Source organism: Pogona vitticeps, chromosome 4 (genome assembly GCF_051106095.1).
Source record: "Pogona vitticeps strain Pit_001003342236 chromosome 4, PviZW2.1, whole genome shotgun sequence".
In the NCBI taxonomy this organism is placed as follows: domain Eukaryota; kingdom Metazoa; phylum Chordata; class Lepidosauria; order Squamata; family Agamidae; genus Pogona; species Pogona vitticeps.
In genome coordinates, this window is record NC_135786.1 from 237,818,320 (window position 1) to 237,842,112 (window position 23,793).

Sequence of the window (23,793 nt, forward strand, 5' to 3'; positions counted from 1 at the left end):
GCCATGTCTGTGAGTGTTTGGGGTGGCAGGCTGGCCGGCAGGCCGGCCGGCCGGCCGGGTTGGCATTAGCAGAAGAGTGGCCATGATGTTGGTAGAAGACTTTGTGCGATTCGTCCAGGAAGGGGAGTCGATCCAGTTTGCCCTGTGATGGTACCAGGCTAAATGTTTATACATCATGATGATGTTTCCGTAGAGCTGTTCCAAGATCGAACATTTCCTTGCCTGGCAAAATTCAGCCACGTCAGGGCAAAGGGAGAAGATGCGGGCAGGTGGATTTCCTTCTGGAAAGGAAAACTAAAGGGGTAACACCGGGTGCGCTGCCGACTCCACCCACAACTCCCTGTGAAGCTGTAAAATCATCACAGTTTTGGTTTGTAGAATTTGGGTTTTGGAGGGGGGGACCTCTTTTTTTTTCTTATCAGGGCAGGGAAAAGCAGTGACAGGAAATGGTTTAGGGCACCCTCCTTGCATCTTGGCACCCTCCTGGCCAGGGGCTCAGACTACAACCCCCATCGGCCCCGACCAGCATCACCATTGCATGATGGGAGTTGTAGTCCGACACAGGTCGAAAGTGCCAGATTGGAAGAAGGTTGATTTATTTATGGAAGGACTTCGACAGTCCGGTGGGGGTGAGCGGCGTGGGGTTGAGCTGCTCTCCCCAGCTTTCCTCTTGACCAGTGGCCACCAGTGGGCGAGAGCTGAAGGCAGTGACCCCTTCCTGCAACAGAGAGTCCTGACTGGTTGTGGGCGCGATCCGTGAGTTCTTGAGTGCCAACCCGATCTTTTCCTAGGGCTGCTCCATGGCAGAACTTGGTTGTGTGTATGTGTGTGTGTGTGTTTGCAGGAGAAATGTGTCAGAATCAAGAAATCAGGGAGATAATGCCGGCTCTCCTCCTGGACGTTTGTCTGCTTCTTGATGTCCGTGGGATCACAAAGGCAAGGAGGGGGCAGAGCCTCTGGGGGAGATGAAGAAAAGGAGCCTCCGTGTGAGCTGTGAGGTTCCCCTGTTTTCTGTGCCTTGGAAAGGACGGAACGCCAATACGCTAGGAAAATGGCGTTCCTGCCGGGGGTTTTTTTTTTTGGCAAGCGATTCCCAGCAAGAGGAGTAAAGAAGATTGAAGGAACTGGGGTGGGTGGGGTGAGTGGGTGTGAATAGTGGATCTGCGGTCCTGCTAGAATAGAGAGGAATCTTGGGGGTGGGAAGGGGGGAGGTATTCTGGCTGGGCCTCATAAAGCGATGAAGAAGCCATGAAGTAATTAAGGAGCATGTTCAAGGATTCGTAACGACCTTCCCGGGTCACTGAGCCCAGCCTGCCTTTCCGGGGCTCTTCCTAAGAGGCCTCTCTGGGTGGCGCGTCGTTTGTGAGCATCCCAGTCACAGACTCAACGTGGGTGTTGGGGCTCCAGAAACATCGTCTCCCCCGTCAGAAACTGCATTTTCAGGGATGGGGGCCAGGGGAGGGAATGGCCCTGTTGCATCCTGAATATGAGCCTAGACGGCGTGGATTCTTGCAGCTGGAGGAGGCTGATGGGACTAAACGTTTCTTGAAAGGGCCACCTTCACCCTGCATAAAAAGGTTGCGTGCCAGAGAGAAGGATGCTGGCCGAGCTGTGTTCCTGGAATGCTAGTGTAGACGTAGTTTGCGAGGTTCACATCCTTTCGTCTCCAGTTTGAAAGACTGGGATGGTCAAGGATGGGAAGAAAACCCTTCTTTTGCCGAAAACCTGGGATAATAGTTAGCAATACACGTGCTTGCCATCAAGTCAACGTTGGCTTAAAAACCTTTCCAGGGCTTTCTAGTTAGAAGGTGCACAAAAGCAGGTTTCATGTTCCCTTTTTCTTTGGGGGACCCTGGAACTGTGCAGCTTGCCTGAGGGTACACGGTCTGGTTTTTGTTTTGTTTTTTTCCCTCGGCCCCCAGGGACCCAACTCACTGAGCCACCCAGCCAGCAGAGCTGAGCTCAGTGGAGCAATCATTGTATCGGGTGTAACAGGAAAGCTGCGGATGTTTCAGGCTTCGGACTGGTTCATATATCCATGCTTACCGAGATCAGTTTGTGAGTGCTCTGTTTGAAAAAGGTCTTTCACTACAGATGGAAATGTCATAACCCTCCAGACAGGCTACTTGTAGTGGGAGAAAGCATTTTTTGGGGGGTGGCCATTGCAACGTGTGCAATGGGGAGGACAATGGTGGCTCTGTGGGCTAAAAGCAGAAGCCAGTGCTGCAGGGTCAGAAGACCAGCAGTCGTAAGATCGAATCCATGCGACGGAGTGAGCTCCCGTCGCTTGTCCCAGCTCCCGTCAACCTAGCAGTTCGAAAGCATGCAAATGTGAGTAGATAAATAGGGACCACCTCGGTGGGAAGGTAACAGCATTCCGTGTCTAAGTCGCACTGGCCATGTGACCACGGAAGATTGTCTTCGGACAAAGACGCTGGCTCTATGGCTTGGAAACGGGGATGAGCACCGGCCCCTAGAGTCGAACACGACTGGACAAAAATTGTCAAGGGGAACCTTTACCTATTGCAACGTGTGGAATATCCCTGCTCTGGAATTTGGAGTACAGTATTAAAAAGTTAACACGACTCACCGCTGAAGCTTCTCAGGAAAGTCCATTCCACCGCTTCAGGTGTGCAGCAGTTGCACCTCTTGAGTTTCAAAGCATTCACGAGCGGCAACCTGTACTAATGCAAGAAGCATCATGAATTTAGAGGGGTAGGGGTGTTGGACGGAGAGGCGGGAACCCCGGCCCGAGAGCCCACTTGTTCTTTAATGGTGCAGTGGAAAGATAATGGTGGATGATGGCCATTGCAGTCCAGCAGCTTCTCGGGGAGTGTGTGTGGGGGTGTCTGTTTTCTGCTCCTGCTGCTGACTCACCCGGTGGTCATAAGGCAAGGTGTCTCCTCAAGTGCGCAGCCTGCCTCGGAAGGGTGCAGGAAAAGAAGGCGTGAAGGGATCTCTCCGCTCTTTGGGAGACTGACTGGTGGGGGGTACGAATTCAATGAATCAACTGCAAGTGGGTTTTTGTTCTCTTGCTGCTAACTCCAGGGCCACCAGTAACCACAAAGTAAAGGAGACCGTTGCCTTAGAACTCAGCTACGTCAATTCCAACCTGCAGCTTCTGAAGGAGGAGTTGGAAGAGCTGAACAGTTCCATGGATGTGTATCAGAACGACAGGTAAGGATGGGGGGCGGTCTGTGGGCAGGGCTGGCGTTGCGTACGAACATACCCAAGGAGCTGCGTTCTCTTCAGCGAAGACGGGTGGGCCCCAATTACCTGAGGGGATCTTCCTTCAGTGGGCAATGGTTTTTCAGGTTCTCGGGCAGACGGGGGCCCTTCGCACCCTCTTCCTCTTTCAGCTGCCTCTTTTCCCTGGAGAGCCATGGAAGTCAAGTGCAGACCTTCTATGAGCGTAGCTGCATTGCACGGTCATACCAGATCAATGCTGCTTGATCTAAGGTGAGCCGGTGCTCCACCTGTCATCTTCACATGCTCCAATTCCCTGAGTTCCTCGTTTGCGAGAAACCATAGTTTGTTGTTGCTTCAAAATCAATCTGACCATGGTTTGAACAAGCCATGGTTTACGTCCTTCCTGTGAAATTCTGGGATTCGTGGTTTGGGTGATGCTCTGAGAATCCTCCAAGGTCATTCAGGGAAGTGTCCTAGAGATTTTTAGCAAGGCGTTCCAGGAAACTCACTGGAAGGACAGATCCCGGAATTCTATAGGATGGGGCCATGTCGGCTACAGGGGTATCGAACAGCTGTAAACGGTGTAATGTAGACACATGCTGTCCGTGCCAAGCTGGGATTCTGCCACCGGGCAGCCCTTCGGCTTAATGGCTGGTGGGGGGAAAAGGTTTCTCTTTGAGAATACATTTCTCTTTGATCCTTGTTCCTTCAGGGCAATTAGGGAGGGAGAGTTAGCAGAGCGGGGAGATCCTGAGGTGTGTGTGTGTCTCGGGAGGAATCATGTCTTTGAACCCTCCAAGTTGACTCCTCCACTGAGTAGCTCACCAGTTTGGAAGGGCATTTCCAGAAATATTCCTGGACAAATGATGTCACGGGAGATGTTGGCCTGGGGCATTAGATTTGGGTTGTTTCCATGCGTTGTGCTGCCACTCCCTACATGGCCAGCCCACTTTGTCATTGAGGATGATGTGAGATGGAGTCCCAGATACCCAGAGGGGGCACCTGGCAGGAGGGGCAGCATCAACCATCATTCTTCTCTGGGCTGGGGAATTGGCCTGGTGCCTTCCCACCCTCTTCTTCCATCCTTGACCACAAGTGAGGAACAGTTACCGCACTGCTCTCACGGAGATGCTTTTGTCTTTCCCATCCTCCGTAAGCCGTTCCTGGAAATTTTTCAGAGACCTCCTGTGTTTCCTGGATCACAGCCTTGACAAACCACTCTTGCCACAGAACTACGGCACCAGGAAAAAAAACCCACACACCTCACAGCGTGCTTGCTTACTTGCTGGAGGTGTGTGTTTAAACAGCTTGAGGGGTCAGGAGCTCTTTTGTTATTCCAGGGTTAACTTTCCCTGCTCTGTGCAAACAAGGTGTTGCAGGATGTTTGAGCTGCTTCCTTCTCCTGCTTGTTGGTAGTCAACTGTGTTTCTCCAGGAAATGCGAATATTCCACCCACGAAGGATAACATCATGGTTCTTGTTGATGTGGTCAACCGAGGATGGGCCTGCTCTGTGCTTAATAGGTTGGATTTTGTGCTGGAGAGTGGAGGGTAAGTGAGGTCCCAAATGGATCAAGGATCGTATTAATTCAAATGCAGCCCTTGTCATTGGGTCTGGAAGAGGACAATAACCCAGAGTTGATATGGTCCCCATAACAACTCCCATAGAACCACCGTTCTGTGAGACACATACCTGGGAGGGAGCCCACTAGATTCAATGGGATGTAACAGATGTCAGATTGGATGGCAGGGTTTATCCTGGAATGGCCTGACCAACTGTGATTAAACCTTTAGGCTTGGCTGGGATAAATAATAAACAAGCCATGATTTCGGCTGTCAGTCATCGACGCATAGATTCAAGGGCTTCTTTCTTCTTGTTGTGCCTTCCAAGCTTTTCCTGATTTTTAGCAAACCGTAATTTGAAGTGGGTTTTTCATTTTTGGTGTGGAGGTAAACCATGGCTTGTTCAAACCATGGTCAGATTGATTTTGAAGCAACAACAAACTATGGTTTCTCACCAACGAGGAACTCAGGGAATTGGAGCAGGTGAAAATGGCAGGTGGAACTACAGTCCACCTTAGAGCACCTCAGGGGCTGTGTGTGAGCTGTGGACAGGTCCCTGGTTCAAATACTGTTTACGCCACACTCACCAAATAGCATTAGATAAGCCAGTATCACCCATCCCTCTGGAGGATGAAGAAAATGCATGGGGGCAACTATTCACAAAATGTTTCTCTCGTCTGTGACTAAGGGTAATTTGTTTTCGTAATACTTGGCTGGAGTTTCTTCTTTCCAAGATCAGCGTATCTAAATCATAAGAGGCTTTGACAGCAGATGAGCCCTGGGGCACCTCAAAGACTAACACATTTTAATTTTCCCCCCGTCTCAACAATCACTGTGAACCGTACCCCACTTCATCAGATGTGCTCCCTGTTCTTTTAACTCCTTGCCTGTTCCCGAGAGGAGAACAGCTGACTCATGGGGAATTACATCTACTTTGCCTCCACTTTCAAGAATTAATTCCCGGGATTAATTCCCGGGCTTTGCCCGTTATGAACCTGCTCATTTCATCTATTCGTTTTTCAGCCCGTCTTCCTGGCTTCTTCTTGTTGTTGTTCAACAGGAGTCTGGCTTTGGTTTGGTTTGATTTCGTTTGGGTTGTGTGTGTTTGTTTGTTCGTTCGTTTCGTTTCGTTTTCCTTTTGTTTTAAGCCCCATCTTGCCGAGAAAGAAGTCACTGCCCTGGCTTCATCTCCTTAAGGGCTCATCCTGCCAGTGAGCTGGTTTGGTGCTCAGCCTCAGCAAATCTCCTTTCTTCTATCCTTGTGGAAAAAGACGAAAATCCCTCCGATGCAGCCTCAGACTTATTCGAGCTGGAAATAGTCTCGCTCCTGCTTCGTTTACGGCTGGGTGTGTCTTTGTGAATCGTCTGCCCTCGAGGGCCCTTCTCTTGCTCCAAAGCTCCTTCTTGCGTGCACTGTAGAGTCTTCTGAGTCTTCTATGATTCTGTTCATATATTTGTTCATATATTATTTTTAGCTCTGCAACCCACCCAGGGGAAAGAGAAATAGTACCAAAACAATCCAGCCATTGACTGCAGTTTAAAACTAGAACGCACCATGGGTCTATTAAAAAAATTACAGTGGTGCCTCGTTTTACGATCGCTCCGTTTAACGACGAAACCGCATTATGACGAACTTTTTGCGATCGCTTTTGCGATTGCTTTACGATGTTTCCTATGGGGGAATTTTGCTTTGCGATGATTGGTTCCCTGCTTCAGGAACCAATTCTTCGCAAAATGATGATTTTCAGACAGCTGATCGGCGGTTTCAAAATGGCCACCGGTAAACAAAATGGCCCCCGCTGTTTTCTGGGACGGATTCCTCGCTGCACAGGCAGCGAAAATGGCCGCCCTATGGAGGATCTTGGCTGGACGGTGAGTGTCCAGCCCATCGGAACACATTAAATGGGTTTTAATGCGTTTCTATGGGCTTTTTAATTTCGCTTTACAATGTTTTCGCTCTACAGCGATTTCGCTGGAACGAATTAACATAGTTAAACAAGGCACCACTGTATGTATGAATGCACGGATACACACCCATCTTGTTGGAAATTAATAATACAGTGGTGCCCCGCATAGCGACGTTAATCCGGAATGGATTAACCTTCGCTATGGGGAAACATCGCTATACGGAACGGAAAAGCCCATTGGAACGCATTAAACTTCGTTTAATGGGTTCCAAATGGGCACAAAACTCACCGTTCTGCGATGTTTCCCCCATCCAGCCGCTATTTTCGCACCCTCGGTAAGCGAGGGCAGGGCGCAAAAACACTGTGCGCGGCCATTTCGGGCATCCGCCGGCCATTTTGGAACCGCCGAACAGTTGATTTAAAAAATCGCTAAGCAAAAATCGGTAAGCGGAACGCTTACCGATCATCGCTAAGCGATTTTCGCCCATTGGAACCATCGGTATGCCTTCGCATTAGCAATCCAAAAAAAGGATCGCTATGCGAATTCGTCATTATACGGTGCGCTCGTTAAGCGAGGCACCATTGTATAATAATCAGGTACCATCAAGTCAGTTCTGAAGACCCTTTTCAGGTAGAGAGTACTCAGACATTGTTTCCTCTTCCCTTCTTCTGGAGAGAAATCCTTGGGCCACTGTGTGCAGCTGGGCCAAGGCCACCCAGGCTGTCTTTTCCCCTAGGAGGCCCAGTGGATGAATTGAACTCCCAACTTCTGGTTCTGCAGCCGGAGACCTAAACCACTGATTTCTCCAGCCAGTGGTCCTCTTGGAGATTTGTTGTTGTTTAGTCGTTTAGTCGTGTTCGACTCTTCGTGACCCCATGGACCAGAGCACACCAGGCCCTCCTGTCTTCCACTGCCTCCCAGAGTTTGGTCAAAGTCATGTTGGTCACTTCAGTGACCCTGTCCAGCCATCTCGTCCTCTGTCGTCCCCTTCTCCTCTTGCCTTCACACTTTCCCAACATCAGTGGCTTTTCCAAGGAGTCTTCTCTTCTCATGAGATGGCCAAAGTATTGGAGTCTCAGCTTCAGGATCTGTCCTTCCAGTGAGCACTCAGGGTTGATTTCCTTCAGAACGGATAGGTTTGTTCTCCTTGCAATCTAGGGGACTCTCAAGAGTCTCCTCCAGAACCACAATTCAAAAGCATCCATTCTTCGGCAGTCAGCCTTCTTTATGGTCCAGCTCTCACTTCCACGCATGCTAGAAACGGTTTCCGCCCCCGGCATCTTCTCAACCGGGGCAGCCAGAAATGGACTAAAAGTGAGGGAATGGGGAGGGAGGATGAGAACGGAAGTGACCAGGTAGCCACATCTGGTTTGAAGTTTTTGATTTGGGGGGGAGGTAGGGCTTGGGAGGGCCCTGTGCCAAAAGCGGAGGGGGGGAATTAAAAATAAATTAAAGGACTTGGAGGAGCCAGAGTGGAGACCTCGGAAATGACCTTGGAGCTGCTTTGCAGTCTGCTAACGACTCGTCCCCTCCTGTTCTAGCCTTCACTCTAGATGGGCAGGGTATAAACTGAATAAATAAAACAAATAAGTAGAACTTTCCTCAGCTTCTCCATCCACCGCACCTCCCTTTCTCCCATCTTTGTTGAAACGGGTGAAGCCTAGCGGTTTTGCAGCTTTTCTTGCTTTGGAAACCCCCCCCACACACACACACAGACCGGGGGGGGGGGGAAGGAAGGGGATGAATTTTTTTTTTGAAGGATGCCACCCCGTGCAACAGAAAATAGGTGCCCCTGACTCCTGCTTTGCAAGTGCAATCTTCGGAGGTACTTAATGGATAACAAAGGGAAGCGGGCAGTTTGTATGTATTTATTTTATGCACGAAATGAATGAAAGGCATGCATTTTTGCCACCCAGCGTTTGATCTGTTCCTCTCTTTTTAGCGACTCCATCAGCGTCCCCATGATTCCGTTGGGGCTCAAGGAGACCCGGGAACTGGACTGGGCCTCGCCCCTGAAGGTAAGGGAGGATGTGGTGAGCCGACCTCCTTCCTGCGTAGGACGGCTCACGCTTCCCAGCCTTCCAACGCTTGGTCAAGTTACTCTGAACGGATGAACCCTATTCGGGCGTTCCGTATCCATTGCCATTATGACCTGTCAGGGGTGTGCTCTTGCCTGGCCCCCCTCTATCCTCTCATGTCGTCCTTCTCCTGCAAATGAAAAGCAGGGCCTGTGTTGTCGGCACTTCAGAGATTATTTATTTATTTATTTATTCATTCATTCATTCATTCATTCATTCATTCATTCATTATTTATTTATTTATTTATTTATTTATTTATTCATTCATTCATTCATTCATTCATTCATTCATTCATTTAACTTATATGCCACCCACACTACCCAAAGGTCTCTGGGTGGCTTACAACAATTAAAATACAATAAAAAAGATAAAACAATTAAAATATACAGTGGTGCCTCACTTAACGAGCACCTCGTTTAATGATGAATCCGCATAGCAACAGATTTTTTGTGATCGTTTTTGCGATCGCATAACGATGTTTCTAATGGTAAAACATCGCTTTGCGATGACTGGTAAGCTGTTTCGCTTACCAATTTCCGCAAAGCGATGTTTTAAAAACAGCTGATCAGCGGTTCCAAAATGGCTGCCGGGGAAAAAATGGCTGCCCGCTGTGTTTTTGCGCCCATTCCCCGCATACCGGGCAGCGAAAATGGTGGCCGTATGGAGGATTTTCGCTTAAAGGTGAGTTTTAAGCCCATAGGAACACATTAAACAGGGTTTAATGCATTCCTGTGGGCTTTTTCTTTTCGCATAGCGACGATTCCGGATAGCAACGATTTTTCCAGAACGGATTATCGTTGCTATGCGGGGCACCACTGTAATTAAAATATAGACCCTAAAAATTGCCATCAGGACCCACAGTTGATATTATTTCAATTAAAAGCCTTCTGGAACAGGAAGGTTTTGAACTGGCGCCGAAATGTCATCAGCGTCGGCGCCAGACGAATCTCAGTCAGGAGGGCATTCCATAGTCTGGGGGCAGCTGCCGAAAAGGCCCTTTTGTCTACAAGCCCTCCCTCTTACCTCCTTGAGGGACGGCTCTTTCAAAAGGGCCCCCCTGGCTAGATCTTAACTGCCGGGTAGGTTCATATGGAAGGAGGCGGTCCTTCAGGTAGATTATTGTGGTTTTGAGCGACAGTCTCCAGAATTCTCCCTGGCAGCATGGGTGTTGAAACTGCAGTCCGTGGAGGGTGGAAGAATAAATTCTGAGAAAGACAGCCGTGTATATCAGATGCATAAAGTGAAAGGAGAGGAGTTTTCTTGTCAGCTCTTGTTGTTGTTGAGTCGTTAAGTTGTGTCCGACTCTTGGTGACCCCATGCCAGCTCTTAGCCTCCTCCATTTCCACGCTCAGAGCCATGCTGCCGAACATTTTCCCCACTCCTGGCCCGTCTGCATTGGCTATCCATGTCGCGCCGGGCCAGAGCGAAGGTTTTGGATCTTACCGATAAGGCCCTCCATGGTTTGGAAGCTCACGACTTAACTTCCGGGAGCATCTTTCCCTAAAATGGCCAACCTGCGCCACCCGATCTTCCCAGGCGGCGCTTCTTGGTTGTGGCCTCATCCCTTTGGAATGTTCTTCTGGCGGAGGTGCACCCGGCCGCCTCCCTCACCACCTTTGAGAGGATGCTCAAAGCAGGGCTCTTCACCAAAGCCTTTGAGAGGGTCCTCTCTTAATGTTTTATAGACTGATCATTTGATTATCCCTGCTTGCCATCATTTGGGGTTTAAACACCAACAACAGATGATGGCTGTTGTGTACGTGCGTGGTTTATTTTTTAAGATTTTATGTGATTTTATGTTTATGTTACTTTGGATGTCAGTTACCCAGAGCAGGCCCAGCACTAATCGGTGTGCTATCCAAGCGTCATGAATTAATTGATTCACTGCAAAATAAATAAATACCCCAATTTCCTGGTGATTGCAGGAGATGATCAGGGACCACTACGGGGAGGACGGTGACTTGTACGAGGTGGAGATCCGAAGCCTCATGGACTTGCGGCAGGTATGTGAGAGATGTGAGGAGGTTCAGAAATCCTGCTTTGTCGTTCCAGAAGGGAAGGCCTGGGTTTTGTGAGCTTTGTAGCCTCCTGTGGGCCCCGACGTGCCTCAGAGGTCTTCTTCGTTTGGCTTCAGCTCTGACTGGATTCATCTTACGTCCGTGGTTCCCAACCTGAGGTAGCCCAGAGGTTCTTGCACTACAACTCCCAGAAGCCTTTGCCAGTAGCTCTACGAACTAGAATTTCTGGGCCTTGTGCAAGAACATCTGGGGATCCAGGAATGGGGACCACCCATCTATGGGATGCCTTCAGCAGCCGTTAAGGCCAAGCAGACGAGAGATAGTGCTCTCCGTGTGTTCCCTGACCCAAATCTCACCAAGCGGTCCTTGTGAAGCCACATTTTCTCAACCCTGGCCTCCATATCATGTGGGAATGATCAAGCTGGCCCTCCTTACAGGGTTGCTGTTTGGATTTGAACGAGGTTGTCTGATGGCGATGGCTTGAATGTTCACGAGAACTGTGGACAGCTTCTGAGTGCTGATGTTTTTATTGGGGCTTTTCACGTCACTACCGTTGCTATTCTCAACGATGACTTTAGAAGACAGCCTTTCCGGGCAGCCCTCTGTGGGGAGCATTTATATTCTGAATATTCATTGTGTTGGGCCAACTCAGACAATTTGCCCACCCAGCCATTTTGCTGTGGAACGCCAGATGTTTTTGAACTACAACATCCATCAGCCCCATCCAGCATAGGTGGGGGTGAAGGATGATGGGGAATGGTAGTCCAGAGGCCTCAGGGATACCTCAGAGGCCTTTCCTCTCCAACTTCCTTCACCCTCTAAACTGGGGATTTTCAAGAAATGAACCAGAATCTTTCACAGCTCAAGGTAGATGCTCAGAGCAGCATGCAGATCATAGTCCTGGTTTATGACCACCGCTGCCTTGTAAGGTGGGCCAAAATAGCCTGAGTATAACTTAAATGTGGACGTCTGGTGTCGGTTCCAGCATTCCAGCCCCTTCTGTCCAGAACTGGTGAGGGAGCAAATCCGTTTTGGGGGTATACAGATGTGCGGTGGGTTTGTTTTGCTTTCTCACCCCTCCGCTTCCCTTTCCAACAGGCCATGCGGACCCCCAGCCGGAACGACGCGGGGATGGAGCTGCTGATGGAGTATTACAGCCAGCTCTACTTCCTGGACAACCGGTTCTTCCTCCCCAACAAGAACCTGGGCCTCTTCTTTCACTGGTCAGTGGGCCTTGTTGGCCTCGCCCAGGGAACGGGCACATTCTCCTGGAGGGAAGAAGTCTAGCCTGAGGGGAGATTAGAGAGCACTTTTCAAATCCTTGAAAGATAGTCCTCTAGAGCAGTGGTCCCCAACCTTGGGCCTCCAGATGTTCTTGGACTACAACTCCCAGAAGCCTTCGCCACCACCTCTGCTGGCCAGGATTTCTGGGAGTTGAAGTCCAATAACATCTGGAGACCCAAGGTTGGGGACCACTGCTCTAGAGGAAGGACAGGATCTGTTCTCCATCCTCCCAGAGTATCCCATGATACACAATAACGGACTCAAGTTAACAGGGAGCCAGAGGTAGGCTACCTAGGAGGAAAAACTTCCTGTTAGAGTAGTACAACAATGGAATCCGTTCCTATGAGAGACACTGAGCGTTGCAAGGCTGGAGGCCTTCAAGAGAAAATTGGACGGCCTTCTCTTAGAATTTGGTGTGGATTCTTGCACTGAGCAAGAGGCTGGACTTGATGGCCTTCGGGGCCCCTTCCAACTGAACTATTCTGTGAGTGTAGGACCGTTCAAAACAACCTCCATAGATGGTTTTGGGAATGCGGGGGGTCTGTGCAAAACAAACACACACACACACACACACACACACGCCACACCCTCAGCCAAGGAATCGTGGGTTTCGTTCTTCAGTCCCCTGTTTGTTCACACACCCCCATTACTGTAGCCAGTCCACCCGACTTCCCATGATGGCGTCTGCTTCGTCGCAGCCCAAACGGTGCCAAATCCAGCCCACCCCTCAAATCTTCCCTGCCACTGGCTGTTGCAACCTGGAATTTCCCCACCCGCTTCCCATTTACATACGAGTGCTGATGGAAAGGACCTTGTCCGACCTGGTACTTAATCAGGCTGGTGACTCCCAGTATCCCACAAACAGGGTTACATACTACGAAAAACAACGTCTCCAGGCTGTGCTTTTTTAACTGATAAAGCCGTAACTGGCTTTGGGCCCAAGCGATCTCAAGGACCTGAAAACTATAATCAAAAATACAAGTTTTCCAGTCCTTCAAGACTCTTTTCATTCAGCTGGGGCACCCACATCTTTACTGTCTGAAGAGCTTTCTCTTCCAGGAAGCGCTCCGCTCAGAGTGGTATCGACTTACCAGATGGGCGGGATACAAATCAAATAAATAAATAAATAAATAAAAATTGAGTCCAAGCTCCCTCAAGGACCGTGTCTCCCAGGATCAGCCGGCTCGGCTCTTCAGATCGTCAAGGGAGGCCTTCCTCTCTGTCTCACCATCTTCATGGGTGTGTTTGATGGGGGACACAGGAGAAGGCCTTCTGTATGGCTGCTCCCAGAGACTGTGGAACTCCCTCCCACTGGAGGCCATCTTGGCTGTCCTTCCGCCAGCAGCCAAAGACCTTTCTCTTCAGGCGAGCCTTCTTCCGTCAGTAAAGGGCTATCTAAGAGAGGTTATAAAACGGGATGGTTTGCATTTACATTGCTTTTATACCTGTTTGAACAATAGTTCAACAAACATTTTTAAATATAAAGTTTATTTAATTCTATTTGACGATTTGAATGATTCGCTGTTATTAGCTTTTAACACTTGTGTTTTTAATGATGTACATAAGCCACCTTGGGTCCTTTTTAAAGGAGAAAGCCCGGGTAAAAAATATTTTAAATAAAGGAATACTGCTGCAGGGATAGTTCAGAGAGCTACATTTGCTTCCTGATCTCCCCCCCCCTCAAACCCAGCAGCCTCCCTCTAATTTTAAGGAGTGCTTTTGCCATTTTCATCATCCACCCACCCTTTCTAGGTATGATTCTCTGACGGGAGTCCCTTCTCACCAACGGGCGCTGGCTTTCGAAAAGGGGAGCGTCCTGTTCAATATCGGGGCTCTGCAGACGCAGATCGGCGCTCGCCAGGACCGTACCACCTTGCAAGGCGTGGACTGTGCCATCGAAGCTTTCCAGAAGGCGTCCGGTAGGTGATCGAACACCACTCGGAATAGTTGCCTTTGGGGGAGATTAAAGGCAGCCGCGCAGCTCAAGATACGGAAAGGGCCTGGTCTTTGCTGGGCCCCTTTTGTTATAAAACTCTGCTCCAGAAACCGCTTTGGAAAAAGATAAGCAGCGCAGAGCAACGACGGATGGCCGTCACACAGCTTAGCCCTGACTGATGGATTCTGTGCCCCCTTTTCTCCCAGCTGTGGGGGAGGCGGCTCGTGGCAGCTCCTGTCATTTTTTTAAAAAAGAGAAAAATTGAAAGCAACATGCAAAAAAAAAAAAAATCAAAATTTCTTAAACAGGAAATATTAAAACCCTATAAAAATAAATTAAGAAATGCCAAATCGTTTTGTTTGGTGGTTTAAGCCTTCGGCTGTGGATGATCCCTTGTACATCACGATCCACAGGGTTCCATCCAGCTCTGCAGCTCTAAGATGATTATACAGTAGGACCACAAGATCTGTGGGGAATTGATTCCAAGCCCCCCACCCCCCCCACCCCAGACTGGAAAGCCCAGAAGTATTGGCTATACCTTGCTTGGTCTCTGTCGCCATCGAGTGGCCAGTTCTGGTAAATACACCCTGGAAATACAAATAGACATTTCTGGGGTTTCTTAGTATTTTCAGCCAGCAGATAAGTGAATCAGCGGATACTGATCTTGTGAATAGGGGGCTCCTACTGTATTTAAAAACACCCTATATTGGTGGCATCGGTCGGACAACCCAACATCATACTCCTCTGCTCTGGCGTCGGTCTCCCCTCAGTATAAATTGCAAGGAGATCCATGGGGCTAGGCAGGGTCAACATAAGCTTTGCTGCTAGTCAAGTCAAGAAGCTGGCAGCACCCCAATGTTCTTGCTGCACTGCCCCCCCACCCCATGCCTCCAGCCTCTCTCCCCACTGCCAGAGAGCGGTGCAGTACCCCCCACTTCATCTCTTCCCCATTGCTTATGGAGAAGGGGGGAGGCGGGACCTGAAGACAGCAGCCAGACCGCCGGCTGCCGGGATCTCAAGACGTAGGGTCTTCGTGTTCCCCTCCTGCCCTTCTCTCTTTAGGAATCCCTTCCCTCTGCGGGGTTTTCAAGAGGGAAGACGGAGTGCCAAGGGGGTCTCTGGTGCTCTCGGTTTTACATGTTTCTTAGTCCGAATGGTTTCAACCTGGTACAGTTTTATTTCTGTTTGGGTTTCTGTTCCCTTTTCCTAAACTGCCGAGAATAGAGCATTGTCACTTCACGGCGTTGTATCACCATCAGTCCAGCAATCAGTCATTCTGCGCTGGAGCAGAAGGATCCGTCCTGGCCATCCTGGGAGGCTCGCACGCCCGCGACTCGGCTTCCTCTCCGCTTGTGTCTTGTCTCTGCAGGGGCCTTCGACTACCTGAAGGAGAACTTCTCCAACGCTCCCAGCCTGGACATGAGCACGGCCTCGTTGCAGATGCTGGTGCGCCTGATGATTGCGCAGGTGCAGGAGTGCGTCTTCGAGAAAGCCCTGATGCTCAGCACCCAGAACCACTTTCTCACCTGCCTGCATCTGGCGCAGGAAGCTGCCAGGGTACGGCCGGGTGTGCGGATGCAATGGGCTGGGGTCGGCCGGGAGCATCCGAGGCAGAGGGGAAACGGGCCTGAAGTTCGGGAGAGTGACCGAGGGGAGGGTCAGGGTGAGGGTTGCCAAAATCGTCCCCCCCCCATCCAAGCCAACTCTGCTCTCGGAATGGGCCAGCAAAGTGTCATCGAAGCTCAGCCCGGGTCTTGATCCAGCAAGCACAAGGAAGGTGTTTCATCCCTTGTCTCCACCTCCCCCCCCCCCAACGTTCAGGGTCACCCGCTATTGTGGAGCCGTAGCCCTGAAGTGCTGAGCCTTCCTGTGATACCCCCCCCAGCCCCTCATCTGTGGGCCCCCCCCCAGCCCCTGAGGCCTCCCTGTTCCTTCCGGCTTTAATTGCAGTCCTTGGGGGAGAAATGGATTTTCCCAAGAATGGGGAATCGCGATGAGGTATTCCCATGTTGAATGCAAAGTATTTGCAGACAGTTGTTCTCGAATGGGCAATTAAGAGCTGTGAACTTTGCAAAACACCCGCCTGGATATTTTTATTTTGGGGGGACTCTTCTGCAGAGGGTGCCTGCCTTGCCAGATGGGTCCCGGTGCCGCTGTTTGGGAAGTCGCGGCGGTAAGAGTTTCTTGGGAGGACCTTCCTCCCATCCGCCTCAACCTGCTTGTCTCTCCATCTTGGAACCTTGCAGGTGGAAGAGGTTTATACGCTGGTCTACCAGACCATGACCCAACCCCACGTGAAGGACTACGTCCCTTTCTCCTGGACCACCATGGTGCACGTTAAATCGGAGCACTTCAAGGCCCTCTCGCACTACTACGCCGCTATTGCACTTTGCGATGGCCCTCGTGAGTATCAAGGATCCGCCCCTTCTGTATTCCTACGGCTCCCCCTGCCCTCCCGTCTTCTCCTCTCTCTCTCCCACCCCTGGCTTCTAGCGGTTCATGGGTGATAATGCAGGTCCAGCTATAAACCTGGCTCCGTTGCTTTGGTACTCTCTGTGTGCGTGTGTGTGTTTATGTGTGTGTTTTAACGAGCCGTGCCTCAGAGACCCCGGAGAAGCAAAGAACTGCATTCGTTAGCCTTCGTCCAATGTGCGAAACTGCCATTGTTTTAACCCTTTTGGAGTTACTGATTTAGGCCTCTCGGGGGAGCATCCGTACGTCTTTTCCCGTTCGGCCCCCTTTGTTTGGTGAGAGAGGGATTGGGTTGTTGTCAGGTTCTGCCCAGTTGTAGTGGTCTGTGATTCAGAGTCATTACCAGCCCTAGCAAACTCAAAGCTGTGGCTTCCTTGATGGAGTCCATGCATCTCATGTTAGGTTTTCCTCCTTTCCTGCGGCCTTCCCCCTTTCCCAGCATCATTGTCTTTTCCCGGGAATCTTGTATTCAAGGAGAGCACCATATATGGCCTAGTAGGAAGCAGTCAACTTTTTGGAACAAATATGAAAAGCCCACTCCAAACCCTGACGTGCACTTCTAGGGGTGAACCTTCCAGAGCCCCCATTTCTTCCTTCCAGAGAGTTAGGCCCACTGCCAGAACTTTGAAAAGTTCCTTTCTCACTTTCTGCCAGGGGTTGTTGTTACTGGTTTTATTTATTGGCCACCTTTCTCCCAGTTAGGGGACCTAAGGCACCTCATGGGATTGAAAAGAATACAATTAAAAACATAACAAGTTAAATATATTAAAAAAACCACACACACACAAACAGTTATAGTATCCACTAATTAAACCAAAATCAAGTACTGTAATTAAAAGCAAGTAAAAATGTAAAACTATCTTAACTTTAAAAAGAGATTCAAGGGAGACCTTTTGCTGGCTGTGAGCCTGTTGGCAGGGTCTTTGACTCCCCCTCTTCCTTCCTGGATGGTCTCCTCCTGAGACTCCCAAGTCTGGTGGGGCCGGACAGATGCCGGTTTCTCTGCCTCTCTGACCTTAATAGCTGTGGTTCCTGCCAAGGTGCTATTTTGTGAGAGGGGGCAGATATTGGGCCGTTGCCCGGGTCTCAGCTAAGCCCTTTGTTAATTGCTCACCATCTCCTCCTGTTGCTTAGAGCGGCCTTAATCCTAGTCTTCATCCTAAATTAAGAAGATTAGCCAAGGCTTTGAGCGGTGAATCATCATAAGTGCAGGCCATCTCCTGGACCATTTCCTGGTGCGATGGGTGAGACAAGGAGCCCTGTCTGTTGGTGTCTCAGAAGGGCTGTGGAGTCCCCCAATGGGGAAGAGCCGACCCTTGCCAAGCCCCGCCGGGGAAGCTGGACACAATTCAGACACCTCTAGTAACTTTCTGGGTCTTGCTTAGTGCTTGCGCCCTTTTGCGTGGCAAGTCTGGGAGAATGTGGGTGGGGTGCCCCAACAAGCCGCTTCTTGGCTCACTAGAAATGGAAAAGAAAGCTGATGAGCCCCACCAGTACCACCCCCGCACCTACACTTCTTTCCAAAAGCTCCCGTCTTTCCCAGACGCCCCCCCCCCAGCCTCTGAGCCTTCAGAGAAGGGAATCATAAATCCTGTGCTGTCGAGTCAATTCTGATTTTTAGCCTTTTCCAGGTAGAAGAATACTCAGAAGGGGTTCATCCCCCGCTTAGGCATCTCTGTGCAGCTGGCTCAAAACTTACATAGGCTGGCGGTACTCGGGAGAAACAGTGGGGGAATCGAACTCCCAACTTTCTGGCTCTGCCACCAGAGACCTAAACCCAGCCAACTCCCCCAGAGAAGGAAACCAACCTGCAAGACAGCAGGCCTGGTGAAGAGGCAAAGCAGCTGTGCTTCTCTGCCCTGGGAGGGAGCATCTGCTCTCGACACAGTCTCGCGACCTCCTGTTCCAATAAAGCCCCTTCCCCCTCTGTTTCTTGCAGCCCCGTCTGATACCGAGCTGCCGGAGCACGAGAAAACTTTCCTCCAGTTCCACGTCACCACGCCCGAGGGGCCGGCCCCCCGCCTGCTCTTGCAAGACCCGGAAGAGCGGAGGAGGTTGGGTGAGTGGGTCCCCCTCCGTCCTCCTCCAGATATGAGTTGTCAGGTGCTGGGAGTATATTTTCACGGCACCAGCGCTGCCTTGCTGGGGCAGAGCAGAAGCCGACTACCCCGTGTGTGTGTGTGGTCTGTCGGCCGTGGTCTGTTGACCCTTCAAGGGACCCTCCCTGTCTGTCCACGCAGGCAAAGCTCACCTCAAAAGAGCCATCATGAAGCACGAGGAAGCCATGAGGATCCATGGCATGTGCAAGATCTTGAGGAAGATGGACATCCTGCAGGAGGTCCTCTCGTGGGCCCACAAGCGCTCGCTGGGCAAGTACTCGGAGATCGATCACGAGGAAGACTTCTTTGAGACGGTGGAGGCACCGGAGATCCATCGTAAGTGAGACCAGGCTCAAAACCCTGCCACCGATGGCTCTCCCTGGGTTCAGCGACGGAGGTGGCTTGCTTTTTCGTGAAGGTGCCACGTTGTGGCATTAACTCTGCCGGATCGCGGATCACAACCCTTGAAGGGAATCCGGCTTCTTTCTCACCTCTCTGGGGCTTCTTAGGCCCCTTCTGAACAGGTTTCTTTTTTAAAAAAAACCTCAGAATTTTGCAGGGAAAAAGGACTGCATTTTGCACAGAATATTCATCACAGGCGAATTGGAGGCTTCTGTTAGACATGGGGCTCAGGAAAAAGGGAATTGAAGCCCTGCCTTCTGACCACTGGAAGGGGGGGGGAGATTGGGTCTCATCTGCCCATTCAGAAGTTTATCCCTGCGGAATTATGAAGGGCTTGCTAGGGCAGTGTAGTGGATGGGTGTGTGTGTGAGGACTCTGGAGAGCAGGGTTCGAATCCCCGCTCAGCCGTGGAAGCTCACTGGGGGAGCGGCACTGGTAAAACCACTCTTTAAATATCTCACTTCCTTTGGAAGCCCTGTTAGGGTTGCCCCCTGCGACCCCCTCCCCAAACCCCCTCCATAGCGCCCTACCTGCTCCTTCCACGGCACTGCCTTCTCAGCCTGCCCAGTCAGTGGGCTGGAAGGGAAGCTGAGCGGGTCTGACCCCCCCTCCAACACGCCCCCCCCACTCCGTGACTTCCCTGCCCCGCCAAAATCCCACCTACCTTCCCTCCGTGACCCACCCACCCACCCACCCACCCCCTGCTCCCGAGACTTCCCTTCCTGAGTGGCCCCAACTCCTCTGCCAGCCTGCCTGTCCGCTGGGTGGGTGGGGGGCGCAAGGGGTGGGGGCTGCTGGCCCTCGGCTTCCGGAAGGGCAACGCTTGCCTCTGGAGAGAGCCACCGCCACCCCTGAGGGGAAGGGAGGAGCCTCTACAGAGACTCGGAGCCCTTGGGACCCCCCCCAGAACTTTGCCCACCACCAGCCTTTCCCCCGCTATGCCACCGAACACATGTTGGGTGTTTGGGTTTGTTTCTGTCCCTCCCCCCCACAAGGCTGAATTCCCATATGTGAGGATCCAGACCTGCTCCTGTTCGTCCCCTCTTTCCATCTCCCTTGGCCATCCCCCGCCAACCTTCGCTCTTCTGCGTTTCAGCCAAAACTCATCAGAGGCCAGAAATCAAATCTCCCAGCTTCTCCAACGTGAAGGTCACGGACATCTTCCACAGGCTGGTACGTGCCACGGGGCCCGGAAGAGGAAGCCCCTGCTGGTCCTGCAGGCAGCCAGGGTGTGTGTGTGTGGGGGTGTAGAACCACAGGGCCGGGGGGGGGAATCACGGAGGGGAGCCCTCCCACCCTTTCTGCACATCAGCCCTGCGCCGTAAGGCACACAGGTTCCGTGGAGGGAGCTTGGGGTTTTTTGAGGGGGGGGGGATTCCCACCCCCAGAATCTCCCAGGCAGAATTCTGTGAGGTGGCACCCCAGAACAGAAGGCGGCCGGGAGAGGTTCCCCTACCTCCTTTCCTCCTGCCTGGGTGGCTCTCCCTGGCTGCTATCTAGCCTAGTGTTACCTTGCTCTGACTGGCAGCAGCCGAGAAGGGTTTCCCTCCTCAGCCACCTCTGCCAGTTCCTCATGACTGGAGAGGTTGTGGAAATGACCTGGCAAAGCCCGCCCTCAGCCATTAATCTGAGTTCAGAGGAGGAGCCCCGCACTTTATAGCCTGCTGCTAATCCTCGCCAGCCATCCCTGTGTCGTGCGAATGGCTCCGAGGGGGCCCCTGGTCCAGTCTCTAAGAGGCCCTCCGGTGACTCTCCCCTTTTGCTCTCCTCAGGGCCCGCTCTCGGTCTTTTGCGCCAAGAACAGGTGGCACCCCCCGCGGACGGTGCGCCTGGTCCGAGGAGAGAATGGCTTCGGCTTCACCCTCCGTGGGGATTCCCCGGTCCTCATCGCTGGAGTCATTCCCGGCGGCTGCGCAGCAGTGAGTGGCAGATTTAAAGGGGTGGGAGCCTTACTCGTGAGGGAGCCCTTAATTTTTTTTTCTGGAGCTTCTTTCAGCTTGAGAGCCAAATTCAGATGTGGGGGAGAAGTTCCCCCACAGGCATGGTACCGCTGAAGGCTAAAGGGCAGGGCCTCAAATCGCAGTATTTTACCTCAACGAGTAAAATACGAGCGTTCCTAAATCTTGAGAGAAATATTTCAGACTTTTGGAACGGCAGGAAAAAGCTTGGGAGTCACCCACACTGATACTCGGGAGAAAGGGTTGGGTCCTCTCCAGGAGATCCGGATTCCAAGGTGGCCGGATCGGGCCCCCAAGATGGGTGAGATGCCCCACTCTGGTGCAAGGGACTTTGGATAAACAGGGTGTGGGAGGAGGTGGACCTCTGGGTCAGAAGACAGGTCTGCAGTAAAGATGGGCACAAATTAATTGGTGCTGCTTTTTACAAAGCTCCCCTCATGGCATTATATGTGCCATGCATTCCCTCTCCTGACTTCCTGGGCAGTTGTCCTACACAGACATCTCTCCGCGCTGCCCTGGCTGTCCTCCTTCACCTGCTGCTTCATCCGAGCTCCTGCCTGGGCTTCCCTTCCCTGCCTCCTCTGGCAGCCGGACACTCACTGGCTTGTACAGGCAGAATCCCCATCCAACCTCCTTTGCCTGAGTGGTCAGCTGCTGGAGGAGGTGTGGAAGGGAAGCTTGGGCTGGAGCCTGGACTGGGCAGCTGGCGAAGGAGGGCGACCCAGGTGGCACGCAGAGGCTTCTGAGTGGGGCAGCTGCCCAACGGGTGCAGGGAGAGGTGGTCCTGCATGGGAAACTCCATTCTGCCCGTCTCTTGTCCACAGCTTGTTCTGCCTCACAGGGAATTACAGCTTTTTAAAAAAACTTGTGTCTTGTTTGGTTAGTTTAGCCCAGCTAAATTAAAAATGAGAGCAGCTTTCTGTGAAACGGTTGGATTGCTGTTCCTCTAGTAAGGGCCAGCAGGCAAGGGAGGGAAAAGGTTCACGAAACCAGGAGGAGAACACAAAAGGGCCAGAGAGGCCCCCCGGCAGCAGATTTCGAAGCAGCTGTTCGCCAAAGACAGAATCCACTTGCCGAATAATAGGCTGGCGGCTCCTGGCAGAGCTCAGGAAACGTTCCTCTTGCAAGCCTCCATTCCCAGAATCCCCCAGCCTGCATGTCATGACAATGTTGGCCTGGGGGATTTTGGGAGTTGTAGTCCAACAGGGAATGACCCCAAGTTCTCTGTTCCGGCTTGGACGGCCTTAAAAAAAGGACCAATTCAAAATTTATGGGGAGGAAGGGAGGTCCATCCCCCCATGGATTGCTGCCTTGTCGTGGCGAAGGGGCTTGAGTAACTCAGAGAAACTATGGGCTATGCCGTGCAGGGACACCCAAGACGGACAGGACATAGTGGAGAGTTCCGACTAAACGCAATCCACCTGGAGTAGGAAATGGCAAGCCACTCCAGTATCTTTGCCAAGAACGCCCCATGATCAGAAACAAAAGGCTAAAAGATATGACGCTGGAAGATGGGCCCCTCAGGTCGGAAGGCGTCCAACATGCTACTGAGGAAGAGCGGAGGACAAGTACAAGTAGCTCCAGAGCTAATGAAGTGGTTGGGCCAAAGCCGAAAGGACGCTCAGCTGTGGACGTGCCTGGAAGTGAAAGGAAAATCCAATGCTGCAAAGAAAAATACTGCATAGGAACCTGGAATGTAAGATCTATGAACATTGGGAAGCTGGAGGTGGTCAAACAGGAGATGGCAAGAATAAACATCGACATCCTGGGCATCAGTGAACTAAAATGGACAGGAATGGGCGAATTCAGCTCAGATGATTATCATATCTACTATTGTGGACAAGAATCCCGTAGAAGGAATGGAGTAGCCCTCATAGTCAACAAAAGAGTGGGAAAAGCTGTAATGGGATACAATCTCAAAAATGATAGAATGATGTCAATACGAATCCAAGGCAGACCATTCAACATCACAATAATCCAAGTTTATGCACCAACCAGCATTGCTGAGGAGACTGAAATTGAACAATTCTATGAAGATTTACAACATCTTCTAGAACTGACACCAAAGAAAGATGTTCTTCTCATTCTAGGGGACTGGAATGCTAAAGTAGGGAGCCAAGAGATAAAAGGAACAACAGGGAAGTTTGGCTTTGGAGTTCAGAACGAAGCAGGACAAAGGCTAATAGAGTTTTGTCAAGAGAATAAGCTGGTCATCACAAACACTCTTTTCCAACAACACAAGAGGCGACTCTATACATGGAAATCACCAGATGGGCAATATCGAAATCAGATTGATTATATTCTCTGCAGCCAAAGATGGAGAAGCTCTATACAGTCAGCAAAAACAAGACCTGGAGCTGACTGCGGTTCTGATCATCAGCTTCTCATAGCAAAATTCAAGCTTAGACTGAAGAGATTAGGAAAAACCACTGGGCCACTCAGGTATAATCTAAACCAAATCCCTTATGAATACACAGTGGAAGTAAAGAACAGATTTAAGGAACTCGATTTGGTGGACAGAGTGCCTGAAGAACTTTGGATAGAGGCTCGTAACATTGTCCAGGAGGCAGCAACGAAAACCATCCCAAAGAAAAGGAAATGCAAGAAAGCAAAGTGGCTGTCCAACGAGGCCTTAGAAATAGCAGAGAGGAGAAGGGAAGCAAAATGCAAGGGAGATAGGGAAAGTTACAGAAACCTGAATTCAGACTTCCAAAGAATAGCAAGGAGAGACAAGAGGGCCTTCTTAAATGAACAATGCAAAGAAATAGAGGAAGATAACAGAAAAGGAAAGACCAGAGATCTGTTCAGGAAAATTGGAGATATTAGAGGAACATTTTGCGCAAAGATGAACATGATACAAGACAAAAATGGGAGGGACCTAACAGAA

General features: G+C 51.0%; 1 protein-coding gene across 3 annotated transcripts in view; it reads left to right on the forward strand.

Annotated features, from left to right (window-relative positions):
- RHPN1 (rhophilin Rho GTPase binding protein 1) overlaps positions 1–23,793 on the forward strand; it is a 51,212-nt gene that overhangs the window by 18,880 nt on the left and 8,539 nt on the right. For all 3 annotated transcript variants that reach the window (XM_072999430.2, XM_020811838.3, XM_072999431.2), the window contains 11 exons: positions 3,049–3,177; positions 8,601–8,676; positions 10,663–10,740; positions 11,854–11,978; positions 13,792–13,958; positions 15,345–15,532; positions 16,222–16,378; positions 18,387–18,506; positions 18,688–18,882; positions 20,045–20,121; positions 20,721–20,867. In XM_072999430.2, coding sequence (XP_072855531.2) covers positions 3,049–3,177; positions 8,601–8,676; positions 10,663–10,740; positions 11,854–11,978; positions 13,792–13,958; positions 15,345–15,532; positions 16,222–16,378; positions 18,387–18,506; positions 18,688–18,882; positions 20,045–20,121; positions 20,721–20,867 — 1,459 coding nt within the window. The remainder of the gene's footprint in view (positions 1–3,048; positions 3,178–8,600; positions 8,677–10,662; positions 10,741–11,853; positions 11,979–13,791; positions 13,959–15,344; positions 15,533–16,221; positions 16,379–18,386; positions 18,507–18,687; positions 18,883–20,044; positions 20,122–20,720; positions 20,868–23,793) is intronic.